This window comes from Anneissia japonica, unplaced genomic scaffold, assembly GCF_011630105.1.
Source record: "Anneissia japonica isolate Jap-2015-1 unplaced genomic scaffold, ASM1163010v1 scaffold251325_len469956_cov165, whole genome shotgun sequence".
NCBI lineage: Eukaryota > Metazoa > Echinodermata > Crinoidea > Comatulida > Comatulidae > Anneissia > Anneissia japonica.
In genome coordinates, this window is record NW_022730291.1 from 102559 (window position 1) to 119099 (window position 16541).

The following is a 16541-nucleotide window of genomic DNA, read 5'->3' on the forward strand; positions in this document are numbered from 1 at the left end:
AGGTGGTTTTATAGTCATATAACAACACTAAAGAATATCAATAAAACAACACTTATATATTTGTTGCAGCTTGTTCAATCACCTTATGGATATAGGCCAAGACATATTGATTACAAATCTATTTTGTCAAAGACGCCATAGGCCTATCTTTTTTACTAATCGAGTATTTGCCTCGCTACGTAAGCCTGTCGGATTATACCGTACTACCTTCGTTGAAAAACTAGGGCAACCCAAACAAGGAAAGATCTATAAATATCAACATTACGGTAGATAAATCGACATTCAGTGGTACCGTAATATTAAAGCAAAAATGATTCTTATTAGGGCCGCATTTCTCGCGCTTTTAAAATCATTAAATCGGAAAGAGTAGAAAATGCCGCCCTCCAGAAAGCTCCGTCCTACCAAAGTGTAAGCGAGAAACCAAAAACTTCTTATTCACTTAATGTGTGATAATGCAAAAATCCCGCGGTCAAGCCTAACAAAATGGTGCAAACAAATACCGAAACCGCTAGCTAAACACACTGCAGTAATGGAGTGTGATTGATATCTACGTGCAAACTATCATATAGGCCTAAATAAAAAGCAATATTGGTATAATGCATGTGCTGAGTAATCGTCTATTGTATCGGCGAATGTAAGAGAGGTTGAAAAAGAACTGGTACTTGCACCCCATTACCCATCCCCCATTATTACGTTATCTCTTTTTTTCATACAATGATTGACACACGGGTTAAGTATTAAACAACTTGCCTATCCAACTAATATTATTTTCCGTATTTGTTGGTGCAAATTTTCATAAGTCCTTAAAATTTAAAATTTAGTCTTTAAAGTCAGGCTCCGGAGGAAAAAAAAAATTGATATGTTGTAGAAATGATTTTTCTAAGACAGAAAAAAGTTGTTTGACGAAAAACTGGGGAACGGTGAATGAGATACAGATTTTTGAATATTTAAAAACTGGGGGAAAAAGGGGCGTAATTGCCCATTTTTACACATTATTCCCCCAGTTTTTAAATATTCTAAAATCTGTATCTCATTCACCGTTCCCCAGTTTTTCGTCAAACAACTTTTTTTTTGTCTTAGAATAATCAGTTCTACAACATATCAAAAAATGTTTTTCCTCCGGAGCCTGACTTTAATAAAGAGACGCATGCTTGCCGAATACATTCTAAAAGTGACTTATATTAGGTCTGGTGCAGGACTCTGCTTACGCATGTGCATTCGCAACAATTGGCGTAAGCACATACGTATTTATCACGTGTGCTGGACATCAGCATAATTTAGGCCTAATATCGAATAAGCATATAGGCCTAAATCCATAACGCAAGATGCAGACCAACTATTTCTGTCTTGACCGTTCACTAACCCACGTCTTTCAACACCGTTATCCATACACTAAGCTCTATCAAGCCACAGATAAAATCCAATTACTCATGATACATATTTTTCTACAATGTTGTTATTTAGATTCGTTCTGTTAATTTGTTTGTATTGTTCTGACCCTCAAAACGAAACATACGCCTAATGTCAGGTTAAAGTGTCCACATATGATAACCTGGATTACACTGTGCGGTCGATGCGACTTATTTCTCCCGGTCAGTTAAATCTTAATTCAGGAAGTGATCGTCTCCTATCCTAAAAAACCGTTTCCTATGCTCTACTTACGCTAATCCGTCTGAGCTATTTCGAGTATAGCTTATTTAGGCCTATATAATGTAGCAATATTCAATATTAGGGGCTAAATAATTATTCCAATGACAAAATGCCTTCAAAATGGTTTGTTATAAAATTAATAGGACTGCTCGTGTTGTGACAAAAAATGTTGAGACATTGGCTGCAATTGTAAATTAAAACAAATACAGGCCTTAAATATACGCCACGGTTGTGTAGCCGTATAACTGGGTTTATCTTCCTCGTGTGGAATCATACGGTGTAGGCCTACGTCGTATACGAGCGTACGCAGAACCTATCATAATGCATTGACCTAGAGCCTACAATATTTTTATTTTTATTTTTATTTTTTGTGAATGAAACAAGCTTTTCAAACCGATTGGCCTTTTAAATTCGTTTATAAAAAAAAACTGCGGGGGTGAATGGTTATCCCTCTTCTCAAATTATGTTAATACTTAAGTGGGCGTTTTGGACCAAAGCGTGGGCCCTCAGAAGCGGCAATTAATAAATTAATCAATTAAGCCTAAATACGCGTTAACTTTAAGGGGTCAAAGTTGCGGGAACATGCGTTCACACGACAATACTAAAATATTAACGACAATACTATATTTAGTAATTATAGCAATGTGTTCACACTCTTGAGCACCTACAAAACATTTACCATAAGTGTGTAATCAAGAGTTCTATGGTCAAGTACAGAATTGTGATTTGGCAAGTCCGCTAAAAGTCTGTTAACCTGATAGTTAGTATTCTGTTTGTCTAGCCCCATAGTCTAAATCTAGAGCTTATATTGATGGTAAAGATAAATACAACTTCAGTGTGAATTGAGCAGCTTATGGAGCCGTATGTTACCTAAATTCTCTCTTTAAACTACCAGTTATTTTACTGATAAGAATTATTAATGTCGACTAAAATTGTAGTAAAGTGAAGTCAAGATTAGTATTAGCCTATTAATAAAAAGGTAGCCTATTCAAAAAAAGTTTACAGGTGGTATGGCATGAACATGAATTTGGCGTAATATTATATTTTGATAAAAATTATTATTGATAACAATTATTAATGTTGACTACAATTGTACTATAGTAAAATCAATAGGCCTATTAGTATTAGCCTATTAAAAAAACATGTATTAGCCTATTAAAAATGTTTACAGGTATAGAATGAATATGAATTTGGCGTGTTTTGTGCCTCGCGTGGCCATTTTTGTTAAATGATGAACAATAATTAATACCGGTAGGTGGCTAGCCTATATCAACGATCCTGGTTTAAAAATTGTAAGCGTAAACATATTTTTTTTGTAGGTCCTATTCTGTCGTTTGTTTGTTCTTTTGTCATGCTTTTTATTTGTAATGTAAACATGTGTTTTAACACATTACTTTTTATTTACATCCATTTAAATTAATATATGTATATATATATATCCAATATATATATACTGTCTCTTATACACATCTAGATGGTGAAATATACATACTGTTGTATAATAACGACATTTTCAAAATCATTGAAGTACAAACGAACAATACGCATTGATCAATTCCCATATTAACTATTCTGTGTTAGAGGTTTCTAAATCGATTACTTTATCTCTTTCTTTCTCTCTTTTTAATAATGACAGTGTATATATGAACAATAATAAGATTAAAGACATTTATCGTTTAAATCGAATTAAATTTTTAGCTCACGGGTTCCGCGGTCGAGACTGAAAATGATGTTCATTTTTCATGACGACAAAACGTTCATTTATGCATTATTTGTGTCCCAGTGATGTATGTATATGTATGTATGTATGTATGGGTGTATGTATGTATGTATGGGTGTATGTGTGTATGTATGTATGTATGTAAAACAATACTATTCATAGAACCTCTATAGCTGAAAAGGAGATGGGGCAGTCAAAGTAGGCCATTACATAGGCCTATCAGTGACAGTTTCAATATCTTTATTACTCATTTAACTTAAATCTTAATTCTCCAGTATATTAAGCTATTGTTTTACTTAATTAGATGCTAGCGCACTGTGAGCCACTATAGCTTTAAAGTCGATTGTTTAATCTCTTACCACTAAATTAACGATGGTGAATAAAACAATCGTGGGATTGAGGATCAGTTAACTTGACTTCATTTAGCACACGTGTTCTGATGCAGGTGGAAACCGATTTTAGCTCTTTGGCGGTGAATCCACTAGGCATTAACTCTCATTATTAGCTACACAATTGTCGACACCTTCCTATAGAATTAACCCGAGAAAACTGGCGGTTTAGACTCTAACATTACATTGATGCGCTTAACCAGGTAACACTGCGGATGATGTAGATCGCACATGAAGGCGCTAAGATCGATGCCCTTTCACAGTCGGATCAGCACCCTTTGAAAGTACTCCAAAAGACCCTACCCCCTAACCATTGGTATTCCCTAATGGAGCGTAGTCCCGCTTAAGATTGAATTGTCCAATGTACTTAAGTTAATTCCTTCCCTAATCCCAATTGATACTATCCATCATTTTATCATCCGATCACTCATTCACCTCACCATGAAGTAGCTTCCCATTTGCTGTTTCCCCTCAAGTTTTGTTCACCATTTCTATCAACATAGTAAGGGTTAAAATACTGTCAAAACTAATAGCCCGGGGTCATATTACGTTAACGTAATATAGGCCTACCATCGTATCATGATCTATACTATAGATTTGGATCGAGTGTCCTAGACTTGTCAAGTAGGCTTATATCTTTTAAAATACCTCTGTGTACTTCATAAAAATAATCATTACGAAATAACTATGTGTAGGGTTAACTTTCATCTATAGAGCAGCACTCCAGTGGATTAGCGGAAGCATTTTTTTTTTTTATTGACATATTGATTTCACGCGTCATGTTTGAAGACTTTGTCACCGAAGGACCGCCCAACTGCGCCCTCACAAGAACTCGCTGTCTAATAAGAGTATCGCTGCTGACCGACGACCCTGATATTGTTATCCAAGCTCAGTGTATAATCACCGGCTCTTGTCTCTTTTTTCAAATACTCTACTCAACAAGTTACACTTCTCGAGTCTAATTTAAATTCAAAATGTCCAACTGACCGCATAGTAATACTGAATCCGCTGTCGATTTAACATCATTCGTTTGGATTATTACGATCGAATATCGGATTGATGATCTCTGCGAAATAAGATCTTTTCATGTTTCTGCTTATTTCCAGATTAAAAGAAAATCCGAGCAAGCCCTAATGGAACCTACGGACATTAATATGAACGGAAAAACAAACTTCTCAGTGAAAGACATACTTGAGCTTCCGATAACTCCAGACGTGGGCAAAGATCACGGCCAGGCTCTTGGCCTAGGCCTACCTAACGAAGCACCATCGATACCTAACGGACTTACGGCGAACAGGGGCCAACACAGAGAGACGACGGTTGGTGGTGGTCAGAACAGGGAAATGAATACCTACTACGACAATACAGATAACCCGTACACAAGGTGGCTGCAAACACACGGCTCTGAACCTATTCAATATTCTAGTAAGTTATGTTTTAGTACGACATTTCATATTACTGTTATCAACTTAAATGTTTAATTAAATGTATATATATATATATATGTATATACAAATATATATAAAGCTAAGAATTGTTTGTTTATATATAAACAAACGTTTCATTATATATTATTATATACACATGTATATAAAAGTATATATATAAGCCTATATGATTGAAAATTTAGTTTATAGGCCCTATATACGTATTGTGAACCGTTCAAATCTTTTTCGTTGGAATAAATTTTAGTGTATAAAGAAGTAAACTCACACATAAAAACATTTCATATATAAAAATATTTCATATATAAGGAAGCCCAAATAACAATCTGCTGTATTATTGCTGACTGAGCTGTAAATGTTGAAATATTATAATTATTTAATAGCCCTATAGACCTAAATGTCTAATAGTAATAATGATACAATTGCAACATGTATTTAAATAATAATAAAAAATGTATTAATATATTACAAATAAATTATGTTTCTATGTCCATGTTGTTTATTCGTCTTTTGATTTACATATATATATATATATATATATATATATATATTTATAGCACATATATATAACATATTTCTGTACATATGACTGATATTAAATATTACAATTGTACCTTTATTACTATTAGACAATTATATGGCTATTAAATTATTATATGTAAACTATTACAGCTGAATCAGCAATAGTACAGAAAACTGCTATTGGGCTTTCTTACACCGTTATATAAGCTTTGAATAGAGATTTTCATTATGAATAGGCGTAGAGCATGGCCTATAGTATAGATGGCTCGCACACTATCCGTTATATGCGGTCAGCTAAAACAAAACTCTGTAAACAGTTAGCCTTGCTTGGATAATAAAAACATTGTGTGCACATTTTATACTTTTAAATATTTTCATGTTTTTAATTCTTTTTGATATCTATTATGATTATTATTATGTGTTTTTATTATTATCGTTATTATTATTATTACTATTATTATTATTAATGGCAAATATCAATAAATATTTGATGAAAAAAATTGAGATATTTTTTTTTTATATATATATATATATATATATATATGACATATAAAATAAATGATTTGTTAAACCATTAAAATGTTGAGAGCTCCTTCCCTTTTCTTTAGGATTGTCATAGATATTAATAGGCCTATCAATTCTATAAACGATAATATTTACAAAACTACCCCTTATGTTTTTATTTTCATAAATAGTATCAGATACAAGTAATTGGCAATCACGTTATGAAGATAATATTATACGGTTATATTATATAGTTTATTTCTAATATTTATAAATATATAATAATAGCCTACATATTATGTGTGTGGGTGGTCTCTTATACACATCTAGATGTGTATAAGAGACAGGTATGTATGTATGTATGGGTGTATGTATGCATTTAAATAAAATAGGCCTACGACGATTTGTATAAAACATTACATATCACTACACATATATTTGATATATAAATGATAAAATAGCTGTATAGGCATATATATATATATATATATATATATATATAACTGAAGTAAACTATCGCAATTATTATATATATATATTAATTATGTAATTTAATCCTATCAAGAAAAGAGTGTTGTAATTGTTAATTTTTTATCTACTAATAGAGATGCAATGCAACAGGTATAGCATCTCCCTACTCTGCTGTCCACATGAATACATCAATTAAGGCAAAAGTCAAGCATTTAAATCTCACAGACTACATTAAGTTATCGAGATAACAATCACCTCAAGCATTACTTAATACAATTATACACGAAAATCTGATATTGAATCTCCGTTCAAGTGTAAACAAACCGCCGTTCAGCATTGTGGTGATTTAGAGTCGAAGTCACTTTACTGTACAATTCCCTTCAGCACTTACTCTACACTGGTACTTGACCGTTTATCAAGTTACGCTAGTTACTTAACCGAGTCAAGCAGCAGCTCTTAAGTTTTTAACAAGTCAAACACTAAGGCGCAGTTGTAGTGGTTGTGTTGAGCACCAATTCAGGCACTCATCTCCACTGGACTAGTTGATTCTAGTACCTGCGTCCACTCGTTAACAACTTGTTGATGTCAAGTAGGCTCGATTATTTGATGGATAAACCACGTGGAAGCCTAGTACTCATAGCATACATTGCCTGAAATATACGGTACTTGTCCTCATGATGCATTAGTACAGGTCTAACTTTCAACGCTGTTCTATACTACTACACAGTAACATAAAATATATCATTTATAGGCAGCTATGTACTCTGAAATGCCAGATTATTATTATTATTATTATTATTATTATTATTATTATTATTATTATTATTATTATTATTATTATTATTATTATTATCAATGGCAAATATTTAAACTAATTAATAGCAATATGATTGTAACATAACTAATAATGTCTATGATATTAATTAATTGATTTCACTTAAGTAGTTACAGTATTGAAAAATGTCACTATCCGAAATAATGTTTTGTGAGGATAACAAGAAAATGTTAATTTTTCAATCAAATCAAATTTTATTTTCGGATGAAACATAAATACAAAGAGAGGTGAAAACCTGCCATCCAAGGATTGCCAAAAAGTTTAAGATGAAAACTATCAAGTGACTCTCAAAACAGAATGCACACAAACAGAACAAAATCAAGCATAATAAAAACTATACAATAAATGAATAAAACCAACAGTCATCTCAAAATGCAATCAAATTTTCAATTGAAGAAAATAGTGCTTAGAAATAGAAGCTATAATATTTCAGTGCTTTCATTAAGATATATTTTGACTAATAAACTAAACTGATGGGGGAGAATAATAATTCGGATCTGATATTATCAGGAAGAGAATTAAAAAGTCTACTAAAATGAATAAATGGAAAGTATTTGTAGGCATTAGTACGGTCAAATTGGTCTAAAAACTTGAGTGAATTTTGACGTCTACAATTAACAGAAATATCAGACAAATTATCATCAAGATACTTGTAAAGCCCTTTAACAATAAACATAAGATGTAAAAACATAATGCGAGAATAAAAAGATGAAATGTTAAGACGCCTGAGTCTGTTAGAATAAGGAGAAAGGGCACTCCAATGCCCACCAATATAGGATCTAGTAAATCTGTGCTGTACCCTCTCTAAAGATATTAAATGACCACGCCGGTAGGGCAACCACGAGGGAATACCATACTTAAGTAAGGGATGACACAGAATGAGATACAACTGTTCGTAGGCATTGTTACCTTGCACCCCTCCAACTGTTCTTTTGACAAACCCAAGCGTCTTAGAAGCACGTGAAACCGCATAATCTATATGCCTACCCCAACGCAAGTCACAAGAAATAATAATACCAAGGTATTTTAAAAAATTAACTGAATCAAGAATAGTATTTTCAAGGGTATAATTGATATAATTTTTAGTTTCAAAATCCGGTATAAAACAAACAGCTGCTTCTATTATGTCCACCGAAGTTAATTTAGATTTTAACTAATGTTAATTCAAAGTAAGGATTTCCTATTGTCATTTTGTTGAGACTTGAAAACTTTCCTTGCCCTATATAATATTAGAGTATGGCATACACAACCACAAACATATGCGACTGAAATAACTAAAATTTTAAACCAAGTTTTAAAGTCAAGTTTTGTAGTCTTATCTTCAACTTATATAACCCTTTGATCGATGAAAAACATTTGGCTAAGTCATTGACTCAAAACACAAACACAGAAACCACATTAGAGGTTTTATAGGCCTATAATGATAATATTTAATACAACACAAAATCCTTTTATCACATCAGTAAATTATTAGAATAGATTTTCTGATTGATTGGCGAAGTAGATTACATATTTTGTTTTTCCATGGCGGAAGGAGAACGGGGAAACATTTTACACAGGTGTCATTCCTGGTTTTAGTTGTGAATACTCAAACCATTGTGTTTTGTTCCTTATTAATTCTGGAAACAAGGACGGGGATTATTTGCCTTTGCAGAATATGCAGAAATATGTTTCTTTTTAAGTCTTCGAAATTGTACGAGGTTAATAATACTGTACGTTACATGTGTGCAAAAAAATAGGCCATGATCATTGTTAGTGTCATGCTGTCTGTCAGAGTTTCGAAGTCGCCAGTCAACATGGTAACACATGGACGCCCTCAAACACGTCATCCTGTTATGAGGCGGATAGTCTAGAAATCACGAAATCTAACTCAGGGGGGAACTCACCACTTGAAAATCGTCTGCTAGACAAAGAACGAACCCCCAACTAATGAAAGTCTCACTTCAGCATCGTTTTCTTTAAGCTATATTCTGACGTTGAATAATCCGATCAAAAGTGTTGGAGATTAAAATAGTCTTCGAAATACAAGCAAACATTTTGTATACTTCACGGATCGCGAGGGCGAGCAGACAATCCAGGGTTAGGCAACTATAGACAGGAACGCGTTGACACTTTTGAAAGAATCGTAAGTGAATTTCATCATTTAGTTGTTTTGGTGAATGACGGGTATTAGCGTTTTCTAAGCGACAGGTAAATCTACATTTCCCTTGTCCTTTTGGTTTAGAAAGTTTATCAATAGTTTCAGTCCAACGAACGTTCCACTCATCGCCTTCAATAATAATGATGATTGATCGAATGTGATTCATAATCAACATAATAGTTACGGCTATCTTAACAAATTTCGGCGGTTGCACCTTGAATGTACTTCCTAATAGCTGATAAATGTCAACATATGTGAATTATAAATGAAATATTAATCTCATAATTTGGTAGCAATCATAAAATGTTGCGTTCATATGTCAAACGGTTGTACATTTAGATTCAAATCGCTACAATCACTTCAAACGAATACGCGAAATCAATTTCCTATACTTAATTGACGTTACATGAATTGATGGGATGAATTGTTTTAATTTTTTTTCTGTCCTATATTTTTGCTCGTGATAGGCCTACAGTAGTTGTTAAATAGGTTGTTATACATGTCATGTTTTGACATTTGGGGATTGAACTGCGTGACTTTAAACAAGACAACCAATCTGCAGGAAAAAAGAAATCGATTAGAATTAAATTAGAAAACAAAATGAATTGCACAAAACACACCATTGAACCCGATTATGAAGCACCTTAAAACCATAACTGTTCAACGAGTAGATAAATCCATTGGCAATGACACTGTATACATTATTTTTAAAACTGGTTTAATTAAAATAAACCTAATATTATGATACTTTTCTTTTTTCGTTAAACTAGATGAATTTATTTCAAAACCTAATATTCTTTTAATTTATTATTATTATTATTATTATTATTATTATTATTATCTTTATTATTATTATTATTATTAATGAAACATATAGCGATAAAAATGAAATGAATAGTTAAAACAGGTGTTTGGCAAGTGCATTTCAAATATAAAAATTTGTTGTGTTCCACAATACCACAATATATACAGCAGAAGAATATAAATTGCTAACATGAAAGCTTTGATATGAAAGAAACATAAATAAACCGTAAAAAACAGCATCGAATAATCAAGTCGTGTACGTGGATACGATAGGAAAATAAACACACGCACACACCCAAAACACACCAACTCACCTCTAAACACATACACAAACTAACCACAATCAACAATTACATAAAAATAAATTTTGTAAGCGACTGTTATCGCTTTTTAATATTGCAGAATACTCAGTAATATTATTAAACGTAGGCCTATTCCAAGTTTTCTTCGATAAAAAATCTGTGATCTAATAACCGTTTCTCTAATTTTGAGTGCATCCTTATGTTTTTAATGCAGTGTAATCTGCTTTGTACGTTATTCATACATTCCAATTCGAATGATCGTTTCTCAAATTTTGAGTGCATCCTTATATAATTGTAATTCAGTGTACTCAATATTTGCTTTGTGCGTTATTCATACATCCCAATTAATTGCAGCAAGTTGAAGTAGACAACGTGTTTAGGAAACTTGAAACAAATCGATCGTAAAAGAGTTTTTTTTTAGAATGGTAACGGGTGCTTGATTATAACGAACATCCTTGTGGTTTTACAATGGTATGAATACTTGAACATTATTTTTGATGAAATCATAGCAAACACTGTAATACGGTAAATGCCTTATTTAAATTCAAGGACGCCTAAATTATTTCTTACTATTCGCATGATAGTTACTTAAAATTGTAAGCTATTATTTGAAACAATGTCCAGTAGTTTGTTGAACTTCACTTTTGTGGCTGAATAATGCCACTTCAAATTTAAACATTAATGAAATTTAAATTACTTAAACTATACTGTACCCATGAGCTGTGTATAGAAGGCATTATTTTTTTTTTTAATTATTAGTGTTGTTTGTTATCACTATTATATTGTAATTATATAGTTATGAGAATGATAATAATATATTATTGTCATCTTTTTTACTTTTTTTATTTTTTATTACCATTTTTAATTCCATACTAACGCAATTAGAATATTATCAATATTTATTATCTATTATATATAATTATCACACAAATGTTCAATATATTCATAATACTAATAATAATAAATAGGATTAGCCTATATAAGTATTATTATCACTATATAATAATAGAAAATAATAAAAATGATTATTATTATTATTATTATAATTATTATAATTATTATTATTATAATAATTATTATTATTTTATTTGTTTTTGTTATTTCCATTAATATTATTTTTATTAGGGGAGTGATTTTTTTGCCCTATCTGACGTGTTGTCGTACTGAATACTCAGTACGTTCCCAAATATTTGCGAAAAGTATTATTAAAGATATTGCTATTGCTCTTATCATTTTTACCTATTTCTCTTAAATAATATGTATCTGATGTAGGCCTATTTTTTTTTTCAAAATACAGCTTACGTGTTGACTTTTTTCGCTTCCAAATTTCTAACCATACTCCATGTCTTTTTCATTTTAGCAATTGGACAGACATCGGTAAATTCGACAACACAGATCGAGACATCGGACGCCGAATCAGACTGCAGCGATAACTGTTCCTCTCCAGTTTCTCCAAACGGCACAGCAGTAGATTCAAACCAAAACCAAACAAGTGACTCTCAAAAGAAACGCAAACGACGAGTACTTTTCTCAAAAGCTCAGACTTACGAACTTGAGAGGCGATTCCGTCAACAGCGATACTTGTCAGCGCCCGAACGCGAACATCTAGCCAGTATCATCAGGTTGACTCCGACACAAGTTAAAATCTGGTTTCAAAACCACCGGTATAAGTTGAAACGATCCCGACAAGAAAAAGGCCTAGATATGAACCCATTACCGTCACCGCGCAGAGTGGCCGTCCCTGTATTGGTTCGAGACGGAAAACCATGCACAAGCGCTGGTTTAGGCAGTATGAGTAGTTGTCAGTTAAAGGCGCAGGAAATGCACACGGTGTCTGCTCCTCCACCACCGCTATCGCATATCCAACACTATCCAACTTATTCCACTCCGTACAGCTCTTTCCCAAGTAACTTCAATACTTCAAACTTTAGCAATCCTAGTTCTTTCAACGGTTCTTTTAACAGTGCATGTTCGTTTGCTACGGCGGCTAACACCCAACATTGGTCATGGTGAGACTTTGCGTCTGTTACGTAGCGTTTTAAGTTGTAACCTCAGGTCAAAATATTTGTGACAAAAATATTCGTAGCAAATATTAGATGATGGGAACTGCAATATATGTGATATATACATAGAAATTCAAGGGAATGATATGAAACTGTATTTACTGAATAATGGATATAAACACCATTATTGTTTTTAGTGAAATAAATTATATATTGTTCAAACCTTGTATGGGGCTACAAGTTGTTTGATGAGGCATACTAGGTATTGTATCAATACTGTACACGTAATTAACTTATACAGGTAACTGATATAGACACAGTTTTCACGTGGAAATACGCTACAAGACTGGCATGAATAGGCCAATGTTGTGTCGCAAAGCCACATGAAAGACGAAAAAGCTCTTGTATGCTTATTTAGTGCCGAGGAGGTTACACCAGTCTGATAGCGCGGTATCATGCCGGTGCATGTTAACGCAGTGCACGTATTCTTAGGGAGTAGGCCTACAGAACGTTAAAGTTGGCGATCGCTGAAGATGAAACCAACACCTAGGCCTATAGTTTATTCTAGATTATGAGAAATACATCAACGATATTTATGTTTATGGTTTTATAAGTTAAATAAAACTTATGATCTTACTATTCTATCTCTTTGCAAATATTTTTAAGCTTCAATTTTATCTCTATTTGATTTCTCCAAGGAACAGTTATTCACTTTCCCTGGACAAATAAATAGGTTTCATAATAACAATGGTTGAATTCGAACTTAGAATAAGGTAAATTGTGTTAAATCTATTGTACGTTTAAAGAAGTAAATACTATTTCATTCTTTTGTGAGTTTTAAACATGACTATTAAACAAATTTTGAACTAATTTGAATAAATTAAAAATGGTAAAGTAAGGCTCGCGGAAAAAAAAATGTTTAATATGTTGTACAACTGACTTTTCTAAGACACAAAAAACGTATTTGACGAAAAGCTCGGGAACGGTTAATGAGATTCAGATTTTTGAATATTTAAAAACTGGGGGAAAAGGTGAAAAAAGGGATGGCTACCCCCTATCTCACCAACCGTTCCAAAGTTTTCCGTCAAATATTCAATTTGTGTCTTAAAAATCAATTTTACAACACATCAACATTTTTTTTTCCTCCGGAGCATGACTTTAATGTTTTTATACATAATTATTGAATGTGCAATTTTGGACTCAATTGGAAAAGGCTGGTCTCCGGCTTAATGGGTTGTTCCTGATCCTCATTAATGTTTACTTTTTTGTTCACAAATCATTTTTTAATCTTGCATGCGCACGCTGAGCATCGAATAAATTCAACCAATCAATCAAATTATGAGTGCATGAAATTCTGTGAAATTAAGAATTAATAGAATAATTGACCAAAGACCTGTGTATTATCAATAATCATCTTTTTAAATGTAAATTTTAATTAATATGCCATCTAATTATTTGTTTTTATCAGTAATGAGTAGGGCCCAATTATTTTTAATGTATTACACACTATTTTGGACAGTATATCATTTAAAGTCTGCAAATAAAAAGAAGTGAACATTGATGGTACATTCTGCTTTGTAAAGCTCAGAAACCAAAGTTCGGTAAAACTGTGAGACTAATAAAAAGTTTTAAATTATAATGACTTACAAAAAAAAAGTCTAGTTGGTATTTGGAAAGCAGGTTTTTTGTGTAGCCCTACATCGTTTCTTTACCAGTTTAATTTGACGTTTTCTAGCGATTATCGAACGTGAATGTAGGCTTAGAGAACGATATCGAACGTTTAATAAAAGAACCATATATACTGGCCAACCTTTATTGTTCTACTAACACATTGTTAATTGCTTTCGATGGATTTCTTTTTGAATACTAGCAATCTACTTATAGTAGGCCTAGGCCACATCAGATTATAATAGGCCTACGTTTGACTTGGTAGCACACGTAGGCGTGCAATAACTTTGTGAGAAATATAATGGTTTTAATGAAACAGTTTTTACTCCACCAAAACTCCACCTGCTAATGAAGGCGATTAGTGCTATAATATCCTACATCTATCGTGTTTGTGGTAGAGTTATATCTCCTAAATCTCAATGGTTGAAACTCCTGCGACAAAAAGTAGCGAAGCCTACCAATTAGTAATTTAAGTTTGTGGGTTTGAGAAAACTAAGAAATGAACTTTAAATTTGTGCTTCCTCCAAAATTGCCATTGTGAGTAGGCATAACGTTCCTTTTGTTGGCAATTTATTATCGCCTTTCGATAATAAATAATGTACTTCCTACTATCTCGTTAGGCATAAAATTGATCATCAAAGAAGAACTATTCTTGAAAGTTTTGATGAATAATGGAATCATTGTGTATATTAAATTAAAATGATTCACGTATGTTTGCATTGTACTCTGTATATATATATATATATATATATATATATATATATATAATCATATATATATATAAATGTAAATTAGAAGGGTTTTGTAATTTTTGAAAATTGCCTAAAAATAATTGAACATACTGTAGATATTCGTATAATGCTCACAGGACCAACTGACCAGATAAATAATATGTGAACAAGTTCTCGCCTCGTCTGTTGGGTGGATGGGTTAAGGTGTTTTTTTTTTATGTTGAGTCGTTTACTCAGCAACGGTTATTTATCAATATTTTTTTCGCTATCGAACAATAAAATTAACACTTAAATTGAAACTTGTGCAGATGTGAAGATCTTATTATGTTTCGTGCGTGTCATTATATGTAATGCTGTACCTTGTGTATGGTGCTCGTGAGTTGTCGGTGTTTGTGTTTTGTTTGCACCTGTTTGTCCATTCTGCAAGTAACAAAAGCCCAGTCTAAATTGTCATCCTAAACTTTGAAAAGAGTTGGAGGCCTCGAAAATATTTACCTTCCATGAGCACCTGTTTGATCACACCTGATTTTACTATTGACTTTCTGCGGCACGATTAAATCGCGGCGTCTTAGGCCATAGTCTACCACTGGTCTGAAGATCCATATTAGTTCCTTATTGAAATGCCGTGATCTTGGTTACAAATTAAGGAACTAAAGAAAAACACAGTTCTTTGAAAGACACCGAGCCGATGAGCTAATCTACAAAACTGCGCCTGAAGCACTCGTTTCATTATTCTAAGTTCTTCTATTTTCAATTCCATTGATCCGATTTTTCTACAATTTACAATTACCTATCTCTACATATTACTATGTACATAGAATGTTCAGTGAAGAGTGCTTTCAAATAAAGTATCTAGCTGATATTTAGTTGGGGCTGGATCAACTGGTTAGCTTTTCGGATTATATACTCGAGTTATCTCCCGTCGGCACTTGCATATATTGTTTGCGTGATTCGGCAATGTAAATCCAGCCGTACAGATTTCATTTAAATATTTAACAAGTAATATACACTTAGGCCTATACACTTTGAAAACAGTAATTAAATGTTAATTAAAGAGTTGCGTAATGAAATTTAGGCCTATATATATAAGTCATCAAAGCAAGGTAAATACAGTATTCGATCACTGTATTTTAAACCTTTCTTTGATGATTTATATATAATTGTTAACGGCTATCTTGATTTATATTACATTATATTGTATTATATATATATATATATATATATATATATATATATAACAATTACGCATGGGCCTATGTAACAGAATTTACAGATGTAAGACTTTTGTCAAATGATAGATAGATAGTATATGAATATTATTAATATATACTGTCGTCACATTTTATTTTGGACCTGA

At 32.5% G+C, this 16541-nt stretch overlaps 1 protein-coding gene across 3 annotated transcripts in view; it reads left to right on the forward strand.

Annotated features, from left to right (window-relative positions):
• LOC117114806 (homeobox protein Nkx-2.2a-like) overlaps positions 1 to 15483 on the forward strand; it is a 42332-nt gene extending 26849 nt beyond the window's left edge. For all 3 annotated transcript variants that reach the window (XM_033258495.1, XM_033258497.1, XM_033258496.1), the window contains 2 exons: positions 4866 to 5184; positions 12143 to 15483. In XM_033258495.1, the coding sequence (XP_033114386.1) occupies positions 4893 to 5184; positions 12143 to 12795 (945 nt within the window). In that variant the 5' untranslated portion in view covers positions 4866 to 4892 and the 3' untranslated portion in view covers positions 12796 to 15483. The remainder of the gene's footprint in view (positions 1 to 4865; positions 5185 to 12142) is intronic.
• The last annotated feature ends 1058 nt before the right edge of the window (positions 15484 to 16541 follow it).